Source organism: Hydractinia symbiolongicarpus, chromosome 2 (genome assembly GCF_029227915.1).
Source record: "Hydractinia symbiolongicarpus strain clone_291-10 chromosome 2, HSymV2.1, whole genome shotgun sequence".
Lineage (NCBI taxonomy): Eukaryota > Metazoa > Cnidaria > Hydrozoa > Anthoathecata > Hydractiniidae > Hydractinia > Hydractinia symbiolongicarpus.
The window spans coordinates 11870673-11893238 of NC_079876.1; the positions used below are offsets into that span (position 1 = coordinate 11870673).

The following is a 22566-nucleotide window of genomic DNA, read 5'->3' on the forward strand; positions in this document are numbered from 1 at the left end:
AGAGTATGCTGATGCTGGTCATGAGTAAAATTCTGCTGGGGATTATTTGTTGTTGGAACTATCCGTCCAATATGTCGAACCAAAAGGTGTCAACAAGCTATATATAATGGCAATAAACAGATCTATTCTTTTAAATTTTAAAGCGTTGTTGGACTAAACGGTTAAATTGCGAGTTTGTATGGACCTACGGAGGGTAGAAGACGCGATTGTGCTCTTTTGAATACTTCCGGATTACTTCAAAGTTTACAACATTCACATTCTCCTCATGAACAGTTATTGTGCATTTATGGTTATCCTGCATACCTCATTCGTCCACAAATACTTATGGCCCTTTAAGGATGCGAATATACTACTAATCAAAGACCGTTAAATGAGGCCATGAGCAAAGTGAGAATATCTGTGGAATGTAGAAAATTTTGTACCATATTCGTTTAAAATCTTTGCAACGTCAGTGCAAAAATAACTTTTATATTCCATGCAAAGAACACGATTTCATGTAAAGTATTCACAAACTTTCTTTTGTGTAAATTCTTTGAAATATCACGATACAATGTAAGAACTACGTTTATATTTCACACACAGAACACAAGTTCGTGTAAAGTATTCACGAACTTTCTTTTGTGTAAATTATTTGAAATATCACGATACAATGTAAGAACTACGTTTATATTTTACACACAGAACACGAGTTCGTGTAAAGTATTCACAAACTTTCTTTTGTGGGAATTTTTTGAAATATAACGATACAATGTAAGAACTACGTTTATATTTTACACACAGAACACGAGTTCGTGTAAAGTATTCACAAACTTTCTTTTGTGGGAATTTTTTGAAATATAACGATACAATGTAAGAACTACGTTTATATTTTACACACAGAACACGAGTTCATGTAAAGTATTCACAAACTTTCTTTTTTCTTTAACTTTTGTGATGATTCGTCACTTGATTCTTTATCTTTCGACTTTTTCGCTTCGCTCTTTTTCTCTACCAAAAATAAGTAAAATACATTACAAAGTCAATCTTTAACAGAGACAGTCTGTTTAGAATTTTGAGGTCGACAGAACAGGCCCTGTTTAAAATATCTCTGCCCTGTCATTTCTAGAAGACAAGAAAGTAGCAAAAACATATCATAACTTATGTTTATTAATATCAAAAATAAATATGTGTTTCTAAATAACTATTTAGTGACAGTATACAAATGTCGTCCACAGAACATTGTTTTTTTTTGTTTCAGGAGTATAGATAAATTGCAGCTGGTGCTGTCACCTAGCTTACTTTAAATACACAACATCGAGTACTATAGGAATACAAACATCGTTCGAAGTTAACCTTTACCCAAAACGTCATTTGTTTAAGCGAATAAAGACAACACGGTTTTGTGTGATGACACAGTTACACAGTTCTTTGTGTGCTGTGAAATTCTATTTGTTGTGATTTTCCATATGTTTCCACAAACCAGTTAGTATCTGATTTCAATATATTGCAGGATAAAAAAATTCACTTATGGAACTAAAAACCCCGCAAAATTTACTACGCTTAAGGGTTATATACTCATAACTTTTGTAAATCTGTTGCAAAAGTTTCTCTTTAAATGATATATACTCATAGCTTTGGTAAATCTGTTGCAAAAGTTTATTCTCTTTAAATGATATATACTCATAGCTTTGGTAAATCTGTTGCAAAAGTTTATTCTCTTAAAATGATATATACTCATAGCTTTGGTAAATCTGTTGCAAAAGTTTATTCTCTTAAAATGGTATATACTCATAGCTTTGGTAAATCTGTTATTCTTTTAAAATGGTATACACTCATAGCTTTGGTAAATCTGTTACAGAAGTTACCTAGCCTTAGGTGGAAAATACCCAAAGCTTTGGTTAAAGTTGGTCTAGATACATTTCGAAATATTATGTTAAAGAAAGAAAATAGATTTACTTGAGAAAGAAAAAAAACTCCTAAATGGCGACTTGGAAATAACTTTTTGTGTGAACCAGTACTTTCTAAGGTATTTTCCAGAATATAAAAAAACATTTTGAGGGGGTGTATACAAACTCACAAATTCTAGATGAATTAATTCGTAATACCTTCTTCAAACGTGTAGATTTTTGTGAGTAGGCTGTTTAGCTCTAAATAACAACAAAAACAACAACATATTACTTCCTACAAAAACAAATTAGCGATTTTCATCTCTATATATGATTACAATCTATCCTGCACATTAATACGCGCCATTTGAAATGGAAAGCATTTACTATGCACGTGTTAAGGTACCCAGGATATATGAAACACGCATTACCCAAATTGATGTAAAATAAAACTATGTAAGATGAATTTGTTATCGAATAGTATTTCGACTTACCGACTCTCAAGGCTCAGAAGAACAAACAGAAAAACCAAAACCTTCACAATCTCTACAGTAATAAGGTCTAGTTCCGAATTTGTACCAAAAAGGTTTTTACTTTTCTTGTCTGTTGTATGAGAACAATTTCATTTTAAAGCACAGTTATTATTTACCCAGGATAGCCTTTTCAGTTTCTAATAATGCTAAATGTGCTATTTTGCTTTTAAAGCTCTAATTTGAGCTATGAAAAACATTTAAGCACAATAGCTGCTTGTTTAACCCTATTCGGTCCGGGTTTTTTTTTAATAACTCTTTAATGTTATGTTGCATGGCTAGAATACTTATTGAGTTTCAATATTTATCTATTAGACACCTGCATGCAAATTTTGTCATGATAATTTGATATTCTATCTGAATATCCTCATTTGAAAAGCATAGAACTATTATAAAATTTTGAATAACGTCATAATTATTACAAACTAGTCGATAAGGCCCGTGGAAAAATCCACTGAGGCAGGATAAAAATTTTGATGACGTCAGCAACCTACCATTAATAATTTAGAAGTTTTGTTTTCACGTTGCATCTATCGTGTAGAGATTAAAGTGCTGATCAAGAAAAGGTATATGATCATGTGCTTTTGATATGAGCAGTTATTGAGATATAAGGAGAGTTTTAAAAATTTAAATCAGTAATGGCCTCATCAAGATCGAAAAATTTTTTTTTATAAATTTGTATACCTATTGCCTTCATCGTATAGATCTTGAAACGCTGATCAAAAAAATGTATAGGATTATGTACTTTTGACAAACGGTTGCAGAGATATCAAGGTTTAAAGGTTTTTTGATGACGTCATCAACCCGTCCGGATTCGGGGACCCAGGTTTGGAAAACTCACACAAATTGGTCCTAGGTTTTCTCTAGTTACCTACGCAGTGAAAAATCATTGACGTCACCACCTCGCTTCCAAGTTATTTGGCCTCTAAGTTTTAGGTGCACTGTAATGGCTTCATTAATTTAATATAGGATATTGACGTTAAAGTAGTGTTATTGACGTCGCGCCGTAACGTCAGAAAATTTAACATATTAGACAAGTTTTTCGGCAACATCAAAGGAAAATGAAGACATCCACTTTGCCTGTTACAAACAGAGACAGTCTCTGTATTATTATAAGAGACTAGCTACGCCTTTTCTTTTTTCCTTATATCAGAATATAAGATAAAGCTAGCTAGCTTTCATCAGTCAAAAATGTACAAAATAGTACATAAAGCTATACACCGTTTATTAGCTTGGTATTAAAGAGCATGTCATGAAAAAAACAAGCTGTTTATTGATTACTAGTCGATAAGGCCCGTGGAAAAATCCACTTAGGCAGAAGGACAATGGAAAAATAGGTTGTTTTAGATTTTTTGCTGCCGTCAGCAGTGCAATTACAAAAATTTCTGGCGAAATTTAGTTTATTCGTTGCCTGTACTGTGCAGAGGTATAAACGCTGACTAAGAAAATGTATATGATCATGTCTTTTTGATAAGCGGTTAATGAGATATAACGGTTTTAAAATTTTGCTGACGTCAACAATGGCCAGTCAACCCCCCAAAAATTTTTTTTAAAAAATTTGTATACCTGCTGCTTTTATTATATACGTCTTGAAACGCTGATCAAGAAAATGTATAGGATCGCGTATTTTTGACAAACGGTTGCAGAGATATTAGGGTTTGAAGGTTTTTTGGCGACGTCATCAACCCGTCCATTCCGAAACGGATTCGGGGACCTAAGTTTGGGAAACTTACCCAAAGTGGTCCCTAGTTACCTACGCAGAAGATGACGTCAGTTATTTTCACTCGTTTCCAAGTTATTTAGCCTTAAATTTAAAAGTGCAATGCAGTGGCTACACTAATCTTAATATACTTTCCTTTGGCGTCAATATTGCTCTAACGTCAAAGTTTGCTAATTTACAGAACAAATTTATAGACGATGTTTTATAGACTTTATTAAAGAAATTTTATCCACTTTGCAAAAGTCACAGACAGACAGACAGACAGACAGACAGACAGACAGACAGACAGACAGACAGACAGACAGAACTGGCGTATTATTATATAGATTATAAAATTCAGGAAAGGTGTTTTAGCCGTTTTATTTCAAGAGATACTCCTCTTAATTTGCGAGCGTGGCAATCGACTAATTTGAAAAAATAATTTTTTATATGAAAAGTATATTAAAGTTGAGGACGGACTGGTTACATTTTCGGACTCAAAATAATAATAATAAAAGTAACAAAATTATAAGAATAAAAATTAAGGAAAAAAGTAACGAAAAATTGCTCATTTTCTTTTAAAGCAGTACTTGTGCCGTGTAAAGCATTAGACACCAGCATGCAAAATGTTTAGGTCCCATATATTTCAGAGGCTTTGATATTGGCTATTACTCGAAACTACCCCTAAAAATCTCTTTGAAACCCTTTTAATGGGGAAAATATAATAACTCTTGTTAGGATTTTGTTTAGAACTTGAAACTTACAACACAACTTTGTTTTATCAAGAAGAAACATTTTGCATGTTTTAGTCACGTAGTTAATCCGATTTATCGATTTTTTCGGGTAAAATTTTAAATTTTTACCCGAAAATCGGAAAAAACGGATTGTCGGGCAATATTTGGCAATTTTTCATACGATCTATGTAAAAACCGGAAAATATGATAGATAACTTTCATTTAGCTTTCAGAAACTTCAAACTGAATGTAAAAATTCGCTCTAGAACTAAAGTAATTATATTTTAAGCAGATAGTGGTATTTTGAACAAATTTCAAGCTTTTGATTACGTCACAGAAAAAGTGCTAATGCAAGCAAAAATTTATTGCTGCCATTTTGTTCCTTTTGACATACTATAAGTGTGCCAAGTTTTATTCAATTTAGACAATCCTATGAAAGGTTATTGAGGGGGAGGGGAAGAGGGAATCCCACCCGGTCATAATATGTTCGAAAACCCCGGACCGAATAGGGTTAAGCTTCGTTTTCAATGGTGACTAATGCGAAATAACATAATTAATTTTTGAACATAATTTCTTAGTTCAAAGTGGAAACATGTTTAGTTTGTGTTATTTCAAACTCAAAACTTCAAGTTTCATGAAACAACGTGAACTTGACATCTAAATTTTTTGGTACTGTTCCTCTTTACTTCATGAAATAAGGAAACATCAAAGGAATACTGATATTTTTATGCAAATATGAGTTGCAAAACATACAGTGTAAGAATTTTCGAGATAAATACGCTTTAGAAACACGTATTTAAGGTTTAAAAAAGAACATTTTATAATAAAAGTGAATTTGTTTTTTTCATTGGCGGAACGTTAGCAGAAAGGATCGAATTACACTTTTATAGCCCCTGATATGACTTGATCATCGATTGAACCCACAATCTTCCGCACTGGAGGCAAAAGCTCTACCACAAACCCACCATTTTATGGTGAACGCTCTGCCTCAAGGACACCAGTCGTTGAGGGTTAAGCATGTTTAATATTTTATTTATAACTTCGTTTACTTTTAATCCCCAAACATACTAAGGTATACCAGGTAACAATGCTTTTGAGATATCAAGATTTAAATTTTGTGAGAAAAGGTTCCATTTATTTTCCCATTTTTTATCTGTTGTAGGAGTTACAAGCTCTATAAGTTTTTCAAGAATACAAAAATAAAAAATATGACAAAAATAACCATTTTGATTCTTTATTGATTCTTAGTACAAGTTTGATTGTATTTACTTCCAGTATAACACAATGACCGATTAAGCACCCAGTGCTTAATTAACCGCTCAATCTGAAGAAACACCGCTTTAACTTAGTGTCGAAAAGCGCCTAATGCCCAAGTATGCATTCACTCTGATTGACTGTCCATGGTCTTTGACTGTGGGGCTATTTAAGCTAGTGGGTAAGCTGTGAATTAATACAACAAGTAAATAGTCAAGTAATTCCAAGATGTTACACATTTCCAAAGAACGTGTAGTCTCAAAATGAGAATATTTATCAAATTCTGCATTACCTTGGTCATCAGCCTCTGCTTCCTTGTCTTTATTTTTTTCTTTGACATCTCCTTCCTCTTTTTTCTTGCTTTTCCCTTCCTTTTTCTCTCTTTCTCGATCTTTCTCTTTCTTCTTTTTCCTAAGGAAATGCATTGCTGACTTTAAAAAAAATGAATCAAGTTATATAGGTTGAGAGGATTATCAATGGTAAAAAATACTGCATGCACAAACTAAACAATAATTTTAAACATCTGATCCGGCATTGTAAAAGCAGCATCAAATACTTCTACTTTTAAACACACCAAAACGTAAGCACTCGTCAATGCTTTTGAAAACGTGCTACGAAATACCAGTGCTTTTTGTTTGTGAATGAGTAACTTTAGCTTATAACATAAAAAAAAATTATTCACCCTGATGCATTCTTTTAAGTTGGTATTGAGGAAAACTAAGTGACCAGCCTGCAAACAACTTTTCCTAGCTACTTTTTTATTATATCTGACACATGTTTGTTACCATTATATTTCCATTATTTAAAAAAAAAACGATGCACAAATAATTTTGAGTTTAATATTTTTGCAGAATATAGGTATCAAATGTTGCAAATGTATGGAATAAAAACATAAAAATAGAAAAAATACGTTTTATAATGATATATAACTATAATATAAGTGAATAGTAAGTGAGAATATTCATAGCATATTATAAAAAGATTGTTACATCATTTTCCATTTCACCTAATAAATCCACACCAAATCCTCTTAAAGTAATAAATTCTAAAAAATTCAATAGCAGATGGCTACTACAAACAATATTCAGTTTGGATAGGTAACGTGACAATTTATTTTAGGGTAACTTTTTACTTGTGATTTTTTTGCATATCTCTGTAAATAGCTAGCTAGCTATAACTGTCCGCTGTGAAAGTCAGATTAAGGAAAACGTAAATATTTTAATTGTTAACTTGAGTGTCAACTACAAAATAATTTAGATATCCATTGTTAAAATTATATTTTTAGTATCTAGATCCAAATAAGTAGCCATTTAATTTTGACAGCCACGAAAACAACATTGACTTCAGGATTTGGATTATAAAAAAAAAAATCTTAAATAAAAACTTTGAGGTGATTATTTTAACAAACATTTGTTCTTTTTTAATCGAATCTGCTTCCAACATCTCGTAGCAAACGGCAGTAAACTCAACTTTAAATTGTGGAAATACAACAATTATTTAACGTTTCAGTCTGTTTTTGCTTTGTTCAACTTTATTTCCAGTCAGGTGCGCACTTTTTGCCATGTTTTTATCCTCTTTAGAACAGAAATCAGTCCTGGCAAAACATTTTTATTAATTTAATTAAAAAATACGAATAATATTTAATAAAGTTGAACAGGCGGATCCACAATACTTTGAAGCTGATGCTGCAAAATTGCTAACTTATTTATGTTACTTTATTCTCTTGAAGTCATTAAAGCAACCATGTAGAATCAACATTTATCTACAATTGGGTAATGAAGTTTGAAAAAACAAGAAGAGGAAGATCTTAATTATACAATTTGTATAATTAAGCAATTCAGAATTCACAAAACCAAAAATAGATAAAGAAACAACCAAGGTAACAAAGAATCCAATATACAAGCACGCAAGAACTATCATATTTTCAAGATAGGAATTTCGCAAATTACATTTCTAGTCTATTTTGAAAAAATGGAACACATTAGTACCTGTGATATTGCCAACATACAGTATTTCTTTATTAGATAATGAAGAAATCGTAATTTAAACAAATTCTGACGACAACTTGTATCAAGTGACAAATAACAACAAGTCAGTGATCATATACATACTTGGAGGATGATCTATCAGGAGACTTGGAAGTTGATTTCCGGGATTTTCTTCTTGCAGGAGAACGAGATCTTGATTTTGATTTTTTTCTAAATAAATTTAATAAAAATGAAGTTCAAAAGAGGTTTAAAATCTCTTTTTCAAGCAGTTCTTTTTATGAAGTAAATTTACAAAAAAGTAAAGATTTGACATCTGTTATAGATGCACTTCTCCATGCAGGGCTTCCCAATCAAAAACACTTCATTCGTGAGAAATAAAAGTGTTTTCATACCTGGATCGTCTTCTAGGAGACCGCGATGAAGATTTGGAAACAGACTTTCGTCTTTTGCGTCGATCTCTAAATAGCAGTTATTTATAAATTTATTTATTTTCATTATCCACATAAATTAATGGGTAGAAGTAAACACTGTGCTTCATAAGTTAAATACCTTATTAAGGGCATTATACCTGACACCAGTAAATAAATTAACCAATGTTAGATATATTTTTGTTTGAACGATTTTAGGAAAACATTGGTGTAATAAAAATAAATACTGAATGTATTTATTTTTGTGAATGTGATGTGAAAGAAATATAAGCGGCTTCTAGAACAAAAATCTAACTTATAACTTACCTGGAACGAGATCTTGATTTTCGACGTTTTGGAGACCTGAAATAACAAATACCCGAGTTACAATTTCGTCTCTTTTTATAAAATTATTTTGTAGATACACATTATTCATTGCAGATCTTTAATTTTGTGTACTAAACCTATTGATTCTAACCCTACCTTATAGAAGATGTTAATTAGCTGTTAACAACTAATTTGAATAGTATGGGGCAATTTATAGCTCGGTAATTTGCCAAAGTTTTGTTATATTAGATTATAATTGATCGAGGGAATTGATTAACACCAAAGCTGGAAGATTTGAACAGGTTTTACTGAAGGTTTTGGAGGGTGTGGAAGTAAAGTGAACAAAGAATTGTTAAGGAAACTGATCAGCCAGAAAATGTAAAAAGTATAAAATTGCTTTGCTAAAAATTCTGTTCCACGTAGCTTCCATATTTTAAGTCTGTTTAAGGTAACTTAAAAAGAAGTGAACAAAAAATTATGGAGGAAACTGATCAGACACAAATATGGAAAGTACAAACTTGCTTTCCCTAAAATTCTATTTCACGTGGCTGTCATATATTGAAAGACTGGTAAAGGTAACTCAAAATGAAGTGAACAAAAAAAATTACTAAGCAAATTAATCAGCCACAAACATATTAAAGAAACTGAAAAGTGTGAGTTTGCATTCATTATGGCACAGCGTGAATTTTTAGAGGAAGTATGAATTCATTCAAAACGTGCTGCAGTGTGTGGTGTAAAACAACCAAAAGTGTACAAAAACAAACAAAAAAGATCAAACCACTGGAAGTTAAAAAACTGTAATTTCAAGCACGGAAGATTTAAAAGAACGTAAATACCTTGAGCGAGATCTACTTCGACTTCGTCTACTGCTTCGTCTGGGAGATCTATAAAGAAGGGATATCATGAATCTGATGCTAAGATATTTCTTTACTAGCAATTTTAGATTTGCAAATACCTGGTAACTATGTGAAATTTAATATAGTTAGTGCCATATTAATTCAATGCTAGAACCAATATTTTTAAATCAGATGAACTGATGTAAGTTTTGATGAATGACTTTAAAGTTGATTGATGTTTTGTGTCACTCAATCGCCACACTCTGAGCAATAAATATCATTCATAAAAACACCCTTTGCTAAGTCAGGATAAAGAAAATTAAACCAAAAATATAACACCAAGCATTATTATGTGAATAATTACAAAAATTTCTGGAAATATTATTAATGACCATGATCAGATTTGAACAATAGGAAAATTTTTGAATATATGACATTTTCCTTTTTATTGTAAGCATTGGCCCTATTGTGCTTGCAGGCTAACACTCCCCCAAACTCCTTTAAGTTAGGTTAATTAGACAGAGAATGGTATACAACCAGAGGAAAACATAATAGATGAATTATCATAATACCCAGCCTTTGTTTTGTCCAAAGCCGCACTAAATGATAAAAACACAATGCAACAATTCACCAATGGTTGTAATTACGTCCATTCAAAAAAGTAAAATAACATTAAGTTGGTTTAAAAATACAGAAACTTACATCGAAATTAAATTTCCACAATGGAAAACAACATTTGGTTGGGAAACTATATGGATATGCATTTTTATTTCATTTTTTACTTAAATCTTTTATCATATCTTTTATAAGAAGTCTAGAAGTCAGTTGAACAATTCAGATATTTAAGTGACAGGAAAAACAACTACAACAAAATTTAAATACCTTGAACGAGATGGACTGCGACTTCGTCTACTACTGCGTCTTGGTGATCTGTGAAATAATAAACAATATCCAAAATTAGATGCTTACACAACAAATGTAAAATTACATTTACCGATGTGTTGATTTTAACATTTTAGACATAAAATAAAAGTCCTTGTTCAATCAATCTGGCTTTTGGTACCTTCAATCATAAATAACAGCTAATATAAGCTGGTTTGTTGCACATGATACAACAATAAATAAGTTCTTAACAGTTACTGTCGCAGTTTCTATTAAGAGAACTATTTGGTCCAATGATTCTAATTACCACCCAAGTTTTTTATCCACAAAGGTAAATAAAAACTCATTTTCTATTAAGATTTTCACAAAAAACAATAGATTTAAAAGGTACTCGTACAACACAGGGACACGTAATAGAGGAATTATTATAATACCCTGTTTTTGTTTTGTCCAAAGCTGCACTAAATGATAAAAAGAACAAGATACAAAAACTCACCTAATAAAATGTGGTTGTGTGAAGTGTTTTAAAAAAATATAATTATTAAGTATTATTAAATTTTGTTCATTGACAACACAGAAAGTTGCATTATCTTGGCAAAAAGTTAGGGTTAAAAAAATCTCCCTCTCTTTAGATTTAAGTTTGTTAATATATAAACAATAGTATATACTACCTTGAATAGCTTCTTCTTCGCCGCACTGGAGATCTAAAAATTAATAAAAAACAAATTTTGAATTGTTCAAACAACAGCAGGAGCACAAAAACCGAATAACAACTTGAAAACTGCATTAATAGGGATTTAGAACTTTTACACTGTATAACGTGCTTTTCTATTCAAAGTCATGTATTATATTATTTTTCATTCAGGTGATCATGTCTAGAAACATGAAAATGGTCACGTTTGCTTTAATTAAAGATCAAAAATAAAATATTAGCTTGGAGTATGTAAGTAAAGGTAAGTAAAAAATAATTTAAAGGCACAACAGATCGGGACTAATTGAAAACATATATTTAAATATATATATAAACAAATAAAAAACATAGTGCCCTAGCTTCGTTAATACACAGGGACGTAGGGCAACTTATTTTTAGCCAATTACATTCTACATTTCTGCAATCATACCATTTTATAGCTTCAAAAATTATTCGTGCCACAGATCTGTCACAAGAGGCAGAACATACTGCAATAAGACTGCATGGTCCATTTAATAAAGATCATAAAATTGTTGAAGTGGGGACTAATTTATGCAGAAATGAATCATGGCCTAAGAATGTATCTCAATTTACTAAACTAATATACATCAATAGAAAAATGATAGATTAATACCTAGTACGGGACCTTCTACGCTTTGGAGATCTAGACCTAAAAAATATCAAAACATTGGACACCATAAATTCTTAACAACTACAAGCGCTTAAAATAACGGACTGTCAACGGTCAATGACTGCCAAAATTTAGCATTTGACTATCAAGATACAAAAAAGGAACGGTAAAATTCACTGGCAGCTTATTGTGCCTTCCACGAGGAAAAATAAAGACGCTCCTAAAATTCACGCAACAAAAATAACACATAGTTCAACAAGAGTGTAGCTATATGGCAAAGCGTAAAGTGTATAACCGCTAAAACTCAAAGCGAATAAACAATTAACATTTACAACAAGCTTCAAAAAAAAGTTTCATATATCACTTGTGGGCAAATTAAATTGTGAAAAACACGTCAATTTTTACTTAATTATTATGCTGTTTTCCTCGCCAATGGTTAAATTTCATATGTTTAAGATTTCCACATTGCTTCTCAGACTTTTTTTTGATTCCCCCAAAATTGACTTGACCTGTCATTTTAAATTCTCAGCAGTCACGGTATTTTAAGCAATGAACTTCATACAGTTAATTCAAAAAGTAGAGTGGAAAATAGAAAAAACTGTCATTACATTTATCCTAAAGCAATGGTATAAGAAAGAAAAGAAATTTACACAATTCCTGTTTTCACGGGGATATTTGTTTTATTCACATTTTGCAAATCTATTAAAAATTGTAGTTAAAACTGCTTGTTGATCTAATTTGTTCTACATATCTTCAAAATAAATAAATATAATCAAACAATATGAATAATGCAATGTGTAGAAACATTTTGAAATTGATCCTAAATACATCTGATCCAGACAGGTCAAGTACCTTGACTTGCGACGTCTAGAACGGGACCGAGATCTGGATCGTCGGGTTCGGGATCGACTGCGTCTTCTTGTAGGCGATCTATAATTACCAGTGGAGTCGTTTGGAATCGACTTAACATCAAATAAACTAAAATTATGAAAAAACTGTCCCCAAAAATCTTATTAAAAAAGAAAGAAAAAGTTGAGGAAGTGAGGTTGAGATGACAAAGTTTTTGTATCTTAAACAATATGGCAAAAATAATGAACTACAGAAATCACATTTATAGGCAAAAATGTTTTTACTTATCTTATTTTACAACAAGATTCATATACAATCAATTCTATTTTTACAGTCTCTTTTAGAATGATAGTAATAGCAATCGATTATAAATTAATATAACACATTACAACTTGTCTTATTCCAAGTACTCATGTCAAATCTTTAGGATCGAATCTTCGTCCTCAGTTCCCCAATTTAAATTAACACAAATAAGAAAAAATGCATTTGGGAAAAAGTGATAGGAAAAGATTGAAAAATAACTTTAAAATATCATACCTTGATCTTGTTTCACCTAAAAAAAGTAGTAAATATTTCTCAGTGAAAACTTTCATTTCATCATTTATTTCGGTTTTGTAAATAATAGTACGCACAATTGTTTGGGATTATAGCTGGCTAATTTTCATCATACCTAATTGGTACTGCAACAAAATGTAAACATGAAAATTCCTGTTTTAGTATTTCTGTGATATGTTAGAAATAAAATAAAATATGTATGTTATATATTTCCAACAAAATTACATCATCGATGGAGTGCTGTACGATTCAATGCCTGAGATATCTTAACCTACATCTCAGTAATGGTCGATCTAACAGCAAATAATACATATTGTTGTACTCGAGTTGAGTAATTCAAAAAAATGTTTTTACGGTACATATAATTAGAAAATACAAGGATTACAGATTATTTATAGCACAACTTGAGCCTTACATTCCTCATTAGGAACTAAAGTTCTTCTAAAGAAAACAAATTATTGTTAATAAGAAAGAAACTACAAAAAACAACTTACGGTCGAAAGTGGGGCGTTTTACAACATCACGCATAGTTCTTATTGTAGATCTACCTGTTGCAATCCGTTCACTCTCGGGCTTCACAACTGGGCTCTTCGCATGAGTTACTCTAAAAATAAACCATTGCATGAATTTTATTGCAAGAGGTTAAATTTTAGACTAGATAGATAAAGGTATAAAAACAATAATAATTATTATACTTAAGAGAACGATTTCCAAATAAAACTCCATTATACTGCAGAGCAGTAGGTACAGATTCAACCATGGAAAATTCAATGAAGGCATATCTAAAAAGAATTAATAACAATTTTTTACACAACTGTTACAGACTTCAATCAATACTTAAAAGCAGTTTTCTTTTCAGTCAGCCACTCAGTATAAAAGATGGTTTTTGTACCTTGAATTTTGCATAAGTTGAAGAAAAACTGGTACACAATTGGACTTAACAGAGTTCAGAATCCATATGAAATTAAAGTAGATGGCCCCAAAATAGGGTCATAAAATCTTAAACACTAATCAAAATCGAACCAAATTTTCTGAAAATTCTTAAAACCATAATGTCTTTAACATAAGTAAAATTTTGGGAAAACTTGTTTATCTCACTTATTTCAGTATTCCTGATTTCTACAGAAAATGACTTCCTAAACAATTTGTTTGTCAGAAAATTAATATGCATTAAACAAATTTTTGGTTGACAGAAAGGCAAAAACAACATACAGTACTGTCATAAGGTTTGTTAACATTGTGTTCGTGTAACGATTGTGGTGCATGCGAACCACAATGCCATTGTGGTCTCCACGATTACCAAAAATTCCAACATTGCATCGTGGCCTCCATGCTAATATCATTATCTTCACAAAGGATCGTGTGTCCCATGATCATTTTCGAGAGATCCATGATTTCTTGTTATTGTATAGCAATTATAATTTAATTGTTTCTTTCAAAAAAATATGTTATGACAGTTAATTTGTTTATTTCAGCTTTTATCCCGTTCAACGAAGCATGTTTTTTGCTCTTGCTTGATATATTTCTACTATCCCGTTTTTATGATTGTTACACAATCTATGGCGATCTTTTCTCTTTCTGCGATCCCGTTTTTACTGTTTCTAAACGATGTGCAACGATCTTTTCGCTTTCTACAATGCTGTTTCCATGATATTTAAACGTTCTACAGTGACCTTTTTGTTTGTGCTTTTTCATGAATTTTAAACAATCTACAGCAATATTTTTGCTTTCTACAATGCCGTTTTCCTATAAATCTATATCCTATAGATCTATAGCGATCTTTTAGCGTCTTACCATCCCGTTTTCACGATTTTTAAATGACCTGAGGCAATAGTCTGGCTTTCTACGATCTAAACGATCTACAACGATCTTTTCGCTTTCTACAATCCTGTTTTTATAATTTTAAAACATCTTTTTGTCGTCGCTCAATTGACGAAGGATCAAAATCTAATATAACTACATCTACCAACAAATAAAAAAAATGTTAAACATTTTTATCGCTGCTGGTTTTAAATTTATTTAATTGTTAAGTAATTTATTCTTTGTTGTTGTAACAATACAACAAATCTATTGTGGACGCCACAATGTAAAGTTTAATCTTTAATCGTGTAAGCCACGATGTAACGTTCGTGGAGGCCATGATTAGTAAAAAATAATGCACTGTGGACTTTCGTGGTTCGTGTGCAGCGCGGTAAAAATACGAACCATGATGTTAACAAACTTTTTTACAGTACTGTAAGTTTTATGAAAAATTTAACTTCAAATCAACTTACTTTTGTTCTTCAGATTTACAAAGTCGCATATATTTAACTTCACCAACTCCAGAAAAGAATGCCATTAACTGTTCAGAGGTAATCTAGAAAAAGAGATCAACAAGTGAACAAAAATAACATTCGCTTTATACCACAAATAAGGAATTTCCAGCAAAAACCAAATAGTTGATAATGAATTAAAGTCAGGAAAAGCGCTAAAAATCTTTCTTTAAAAAGCCAATCAAAAGTGCTGCATGTATCAGCAAACATATATGAAATTAAAGCAACATTGCAGACATACCGAGTCGTGAATGTTTTCTACAAATATTGTCCTTTTAATTTCTTCCAACTCCATCGGATCTGTGGTGCATGTTATCACCGGTGGTGGAGGCAAACCTGGTATATTTGTGGGTACCTAAATTATCCCAAAAAAAACATTTGGGTTAACAAAACTGCAATATTAAGAATCAATACAAAATTTGTAAAAATCGAAGCATCTACACACCTACCCACAGACATATAAGTCAAGTAAGATGTGCTATCAATACCACATGTGCCAATTTAGTACCTAACCTATTTGATGCACATATGCCAAAATCTTCAAGAAGTCTGCCATTGTCTGTTTTGTTAAAGTTGTAAATAAATACCCTGTTTTTATCATAAAAAAAAACATAAAAATGGTATTACATCTTCAACAGGAAAGGCTTGTGATAAGTACCCATTTGCTGTCATTTGGGCATATGCGTTTGTTGTGTTGAGTAAATGCTGACATTCTACCTCCTCTGGAATTTCCTCTAAAAAAACAAAAATTATTCATAAAACTAGCAGTGGTTAAATATAAGGCAGGCGGGGATACAACGTTTGATTTTAAACAAGTTAGACGTATTGATAGTTTTGAAACCAATTGTTTGTTTGACTTAGACTTTGTATGATTCCCTCTGTTTTTGCTTTGTACGATTATATTTTGATGGTGTTAAAATGAGCTACGTTGATGATTTAACTTCCCAGGATCCTGTTTTGATATTTTTTTTAAACAAAGTTACTGTGATGTTTTTGCTTCCTATATGATGTGGTTTTGTTAGCTTTGTGATAAAGAATAAAGATATTGAATATATCAATTATCAAATAATAATTAGTTTCTTCAAAAATTGTGTAATATACATGTGTTACACTAAAAGCGATTTGGAAACGATTACGAAATGATTTTTAATTCAACGAAGCGATTTAAAACTTTTTGAAACTAATTGGAACAAATTTGAAACATTTTTTTTTTGTAAAAATTATTTTCCAATTTAATTTTAAAATCGTATAGAGATCATTTCAAATTAAATATTATACATATTGAAATGATCAGTTTAAAAATGATAGGGCGGACGATCCCTAACAATCTGAATATTATGTATAAAATATCTTTACCTTGATTTAAAGGCACGACAATAAGTGCCTTGTCAATGAAAACTGTGTTTGTCAAATGTTGAGCCACGCCACACTGTTCAGAGTTTTCATACTTAATATAACATAATTTAACGGCTACCGGTAGAGTGTCACTAAAATTCACAAAATGATTTGTGTAAAGTAAAATAAACCAGGCAATACAATTCCATATTTATAATTCATTAGTTGCATCTACGCCATTTCTTCTTAGGAAGTAACCTATAGCAAATATATACTGCAGGATTACATTGAATGACTAAACGAAGAGAAAGGCTGCGTCAGATCATTTATTTCCTTTGATTTAACAAATAAAGTTTTAAAAGGTTTTTGCACTGAAAGACTTATACTGAAAGACTATCCTTTTTTAAAAAAAAAAATGAGAATGAGTTTAAGATTTATTTTAGCAGCATGTGTTTACATTGTATGTATTAAAAATAAAACAGGTCCCTCAAGAGCTTGTGGCAAAAATTAAATCGCAAATGAGCCATGCCAAAACATTCTTTACATACAATTATTGTGTAACACTTCTCTTTCAAGAAAGGAAAAAAAAATTAAAAATTTTAACAAACATTTTTTATACATTTAAGAATATGAAAATAATATAAAAACTAAATTAATACATGAAAACAAAATAATATTAAAATTTTACTCAAGAATAATATTGGAAAACACAAACCAAGCTTTAATGAATAATGCTCAATGTTTTAATCCTTCATTAAGAAGAAAATATAAACATAAATGTTCTAAAATATAGCTTTGCAGGTAAATTGTGCAATTTTTCAAGAGCAATTGGTAATTTTTACATATGCGATAGTCAAAACACCCAAATAACATTTGAGAATGTGTGAGCATAAGTGCGTGCAATCATACACGTCTTATGAAAATCTCTGCAATATTTAGTAAATTAAATTTTAAAAATTTAAAAAAAATTGAAAGACGTATCACTTACCCTATTTTATCTGGAAGGGGGCAAGTGCACAGACTGTTTGGCTAGACATGTGATCAAATAACTTTTGTTGGGTATGAGGGATAAAATATATCTTATATAATAATACAAAGTGTCTGTGACAGGCATAGTGGATGTGTTTGTTTCTCTTTCAGGTGGCTGAAAACATATGTATTATTTGTTAACGGCCTGATGCATTTAGACTGACGTTGATTCATTAAATAAAAATAGTGAAGCCAATACTTTGGAAACAGTTGGAAATAACTGACGTCATTTTTAGCTATATATTTTTTTAAAGTTTCTAGCCCTTTATTGTATATCAACTTTAAAGAAACAATAAATAAAAATAACCTTGTGTGGGTAACTGGGAACTGGCTGGGACCAATATGAGACCAATTTCCTAAGCATTGGTCAACTCACCTGTTTTCAGGACCAAAAATCTTTAATTTTTCCATTGTTCTCCTGCCTAAGCGGATTTTTCCACAGGCGTTATTAACTAGTTAGCTTTGAAGGAATAAATATTCCAGAAAAATGATGTCTTTTCTAATCTCAATCACATTATTATTTCGTTTTCCTTACTTCGAACATTTTTAAATGAAAAAATATACAACATAAAAAGTTTAATGACATGATTGTCAATATTTATAGAAAATGGATCTTTTATCTGTATCATTAAAATAGCAAACTTTCTTCTTAGGGAAAATAGCTCAGGTATAATAGAGCTAACTATTGTTCTTAAGTAAATCTTTATCATGAATAAATTAGATACTCATTTAATGTTGTTGGTAAAATAAAACCCTGACCACTGGGTTGCTATTTAATATATATAAATGTTATTTTATTCTATCTTGAAGGTACATGTAGTTGATATTTACATACTTACTCTAATGGGTAAAGTCGGATATCTGTTACTGTGCCTAGAAACCCAAATAGTGTTGCCATTTGTTCTACAGTGGCACCAGGAGAGACATTTGTAACTTGAACAACTTTTCCAGTGAAAACAATATCTTTACTAGCATTTTCATCTTTAGTTGCACTTCCATTGACTAACACAGATTCTTCCTTTTGGTTTATAGTTTCCTCAGTAGCTGTTATTTCTTCATTCATCATGCAATTATATTTCTCTGTAATAAATATGCTGTATTGTCATTTAAAAAATGATATATATATATATATAATATAAGAAAAAGAGTTGTGGGAAACTTCAATAAACTTTTACAAACGAGGGGACTTTGATCCACAATCAGGCCTATCAATAAGGGGAGAGCAATTGCTCTTGCTCACGCAAAGGCTCGCCCAATTCTGAGAAATGAGAAACTAGCTGAGCCATTAGCCAGAAAGAAGCAAAATAGATAAAAAAAAGATAAAATAAAATTGATCAAAAAGACTTTGTGGTATGTATGTGTTTATAAACTTACTTTATTTATTCAGATTGCTCGCCCAGTTTAAATTATTGTAACCTTGAGGGAGCGATTTATTGCTCTGGTGTTATTTTCTTATTAATAGGCATGCACAATCCAACAAAGTTGCTCTACTTCAATTTTATTACGAAAATTATATAAAGTCACCTAATGAGTCATGATAAACCTTCATTCATGTGTACCAGACCATTTCATGAGATTTTAGGTAGGGGTGTTGTGAATCACACATCTTATTAATTCTACACATGCAATCCTAAAGAATCAAATCTGACAAAATTGACAGCAATAAAAACTAACAGAACTAACACTCCATCGCAGCTTATTAAACGATGAGAGGAGGTAAACATCACACTTCTTTAAGAGTTTAAGGAAAACAAACATTCTTCCGTGATAACTTTTCTTGCCGTGTTTCGTTTTTAATAAAAAGTACACATATATAAGTTGTATCTTATTATTTTTAACGTTTCCTGAAAATTTGAAAGAAATTGATACAAAGGAAGTTAAAAAACTGGAGAAGACACGCTTTCGTCTCTAACAAACTCTTTTAAAAACATGTCTTTTACCTCCTTTCGTCCGATATTGTAAAACGATGGAGAGGCATAGGAAAGCATACACAATTGAATTATTGTTAAGGTGTAATCGTTTAACCTCATACACTACACCTTTACCTTGTGTTGTCTGCCTAATTCCGCCAGTCAGTAAATATTATGTGATTCTTTTTTTACTGTGATTCTTTTTTAAAGTAGCCATTATAATTTGAGAAAAAACACGCCACTAATGTAGTATAAGCCTTTCATAAATTGGGGGTAAATTTCTCATAGAACCTTTGTTTATATTATAGTGGAAGGTTAAGAGCCGACATTCAGTTTGTATGCAAGCGTTGCAAAGGTGAGATTATAGAGAATGAAGTATTTCCAGCTTTAATGATGTACAACAGTGGCTCGTTAGAGATAGTTGAGAACTTCTGTTACTTAGGTGATATGTTGGGCAGTGAAGGGGGTGTTGGAAGAAGTGTTACTTGCAGGATTTTCTGAACTTTTTCCAAGTAGGATACTGCTTGGAAAAAGTTCAGAGAGTTACTTCCTTTGTTGACTAGCAGAGTCCTGTCAATTGAGGTAAAAGGTAGGTTGTGTGAGGCCTGTGTAAGAAGTGTTATGTTGTACAGTAGTGAGACATGGGCAGTGAAGCAGGAAGATCTTGACCGTTTAGAAAGGAATATGAGAATGGTTAGGTGGATGTGTAACGCCAGTCTGAGAGACAGAAAGAGTTCAGATGAGCTAAGAAGCAGGTTAATTCTCTGTAGAATTAAAGATGTTATCCGGATAAGAAGATTGAATTGTTTGGGGCACTTGGAAAGAATGGAGGAGGATAATTGGGTAAGAAAGTGTAGAGACTTGATAGTTCCTGGGGCAAAGCCCAGAGGCAGACCGAGAAAGACTTGGTAGGAGGTTATAAGGACAGACTTGATACACAGGAAGTTGAGTTTAGATCTAACATAGTCTAGATCAGATTGGAAGAGGGTCATTAATATACCCCGTCCAACCCATGCTAGCATGGAAAGCGGACGAAAGAGTTCAGATGAGCTAAGAAGCAGGTTAATTCTCTGTAGAATTAAAGATGTTATCCGGATAAGAAGATTGAATTGTTTGGGGCACTTGGAAAGAATGGAGGAGGATAATTGGGTAAGAAAGTGTAGAGACTTGATAGTTCCTAGGGCAAAGCCCAGAGGCAGACCGAGAAAGACTTGGTAGGAGGTTATAAGGACAGACTTGATACACAGGAAGTTGAGTTTAGATCTAACATAGTCTAGATCAGATTGGAAGAGGGTCATTAATATACCCCGTCCAACCCATGCTAGCATGGAAAGCGGACGTTAAGCCGAGAATGATGAATGATGATGATGATAACTTCAAACCAGACATACTGTGTAGTTTAAGGTGAGTTTTAGCTTTACTTTACTCCACATACTTGCAGTTCTTGTTTAACAAAACCTTCTGTGAGTGTTTGACCGTGAAAAATGTTGTTTTTCCTCAATCAAGTGGTACCACCCACGTGACATTCTGACCGGGAGAATGCCTTTTTTGCCCTGGCAAGCTCTCACAACACAACATATAATTGATTTCTGCCTTCACACCATGCACGTAGCCAGAATATAGAATTTTGTATTTGGAGTTTTGCAGCTTAGCTAACCAGCTATTTACATTAAAAATTCATTATCACTAACTCTAGCTTGCTACTACACAACACACAACATGGCACATTGCCATGGGCAATGGGAGATGGCACACTGCGGGCCGTTTGATGTTGCCTGGCTTGTAAACAATAGGTTTTAACATTAGATTACTGAATTTAATCTTTCAACAAAACAAATTTGCACAAACCAAGATTCACACAAAAAACAGCGGCAAAACAAAAGCAGAAGGACCACACGATATTTTTGATGTAAAAGATATATTGGTAAGTCGTCCACGTATTACTTCCTGAATATAAAGGAGATATAGTATTCAACATGTGTTAGACCTATGTACGTTCCCAAGCCTTGTCGAGATAATGATGTGCTATTCTCCATAAAGCACAAGTATAGTAGCCTGTAGTAGAACGTAGTAGAATGTATTTCTCTGTAGTAGAGCGTATTTCTCTGTAGTAGAGTGTAGTAGCGTGTAGTAGAGCGTAGTAGCGTGTAGTAGAGCGTAGTAGAATGTATTTCTCTGTAGTAAAGCGTATTTCTCTGTAGTAGAGTGTAGTAGCCTGTAGTAGCTTGTAGTAGAGTGTAGTAGCGTGTAGTAGAGCGTGGTAGAATGTATTTCTCTGTAGTAGAGTGTAGTAGCCTGTAGTAGCTTGTAGTAGAGTGTAGTAGCTTGTAGTAGAGTGTAGTAGCGTGTAGTAGAGCGTAGTAGAATGTATTTCTCTGTAGTAAAGCGTATTTCTCTGTAGTAGAGTGTAGTAGCGTGTAGTAGAGCGTAGTAGCGTGTAGTAGAGCGTAGTAGAATGTATTTCTCTGTAGTAAAGCGTATTTCTCTGTAGTAGAGTGTAGTAGCCTGTAGTAACTTGTAGTAGAGTGTAGTAGCGTGTAGTAGAGCGTAGTAGAATGTATTTCTCTGTAATAAAGCGTATTTCTCTGTAGTAGAGTGTAGTAGCCTGTAGTAGCTTGTAGTAGAGTGTAGTAGCGTGTAGTAGAGCGTAGTAGAATGTATTTCTCTGTAGTAAAGCGTATTTCTCTGTAGTAGAGTGTAGTAGCGTGTAGTAGAGCGTAGTAGCGTGTAGT

The 22566-nt window shown here is 32.1% G+C and overlaps 1 protein-coding gene across 5 annotated transcripts; it reads right to left on the bottom strand.

The window, feature by feature from the left end:
• Positions 1-551: 551 nt before the first annotated feature.
• Positions 552-19488, bottom strand: LOC130629429 (probable splicing factor, arginine/serine-rich 7). 5 transcript variants are annotated; one of them, XM_057442614.1, is made up of 22 exons: positions 19449-19488; positions 18764-19004; positions 16917-17047; positions 16188-16294; positions 15802-15915; positions 15522-15604; positions 13944-14030; positions 13743-13852; positions 13231-13246; positions 12697-12774; positions 11848-11883; positions 11194-11226; positions 10957-10983; positions 10523-10570; positions 10213-10239; positions 9641-9688; positions 8805-8840; positions 8463-8528; positions 8194-8280; positions 6375-6493; positions 2085-2126; positions 552-987 (listed from the first exon to the last, which is right to left on the bottom strand). In XM_057442614.1, exons 1-22 carry the CDS (start codon positions 19471-19473, stop codon positions 902-904), a joined length of 1647 nt encoding a protein of 548 aa, XP_057298597.1. In that variant the 5' UTR covers positions 19474-19488; the 3' UTR covers positions 552-901. The 5 variants fall into 5 exon arrangements, with proteins under 5 accessions (XP_057298597.1, XP_057298593.1, XP_057298594.1 ...); XM_057442610.1 differs by having other exon boundaries at positions 12697-12822; XM_057442611.1 differs by lacking the exon at positions 10957-10983 and having other exon boundaries at positions 12697-12822.
• Positions 19489-22566: the final 3078 nt, after the last annotated feature.

Coding starts and splice junctions, on each gene's coding strand:
- LOC130629429 (XM_057442610.1), bottom strand. CDS start 19,473: ATGAAGGTTTATCATGACTCATTAG. Junction 6,494..8,193: donor CCTGATAGATCATCCTCCAA/GTATGTATATGA, acceptor GCATTTCCTTAG/GAAAAAGAAGAAAGAGAAAG. Junction 2,127..6,374: donor AGCAGAGGCTGATGACCAAG/GTAATGCAGAAT, acceptor GTTGTTATTTAG/AGCTAAACAGCCTACTCACA.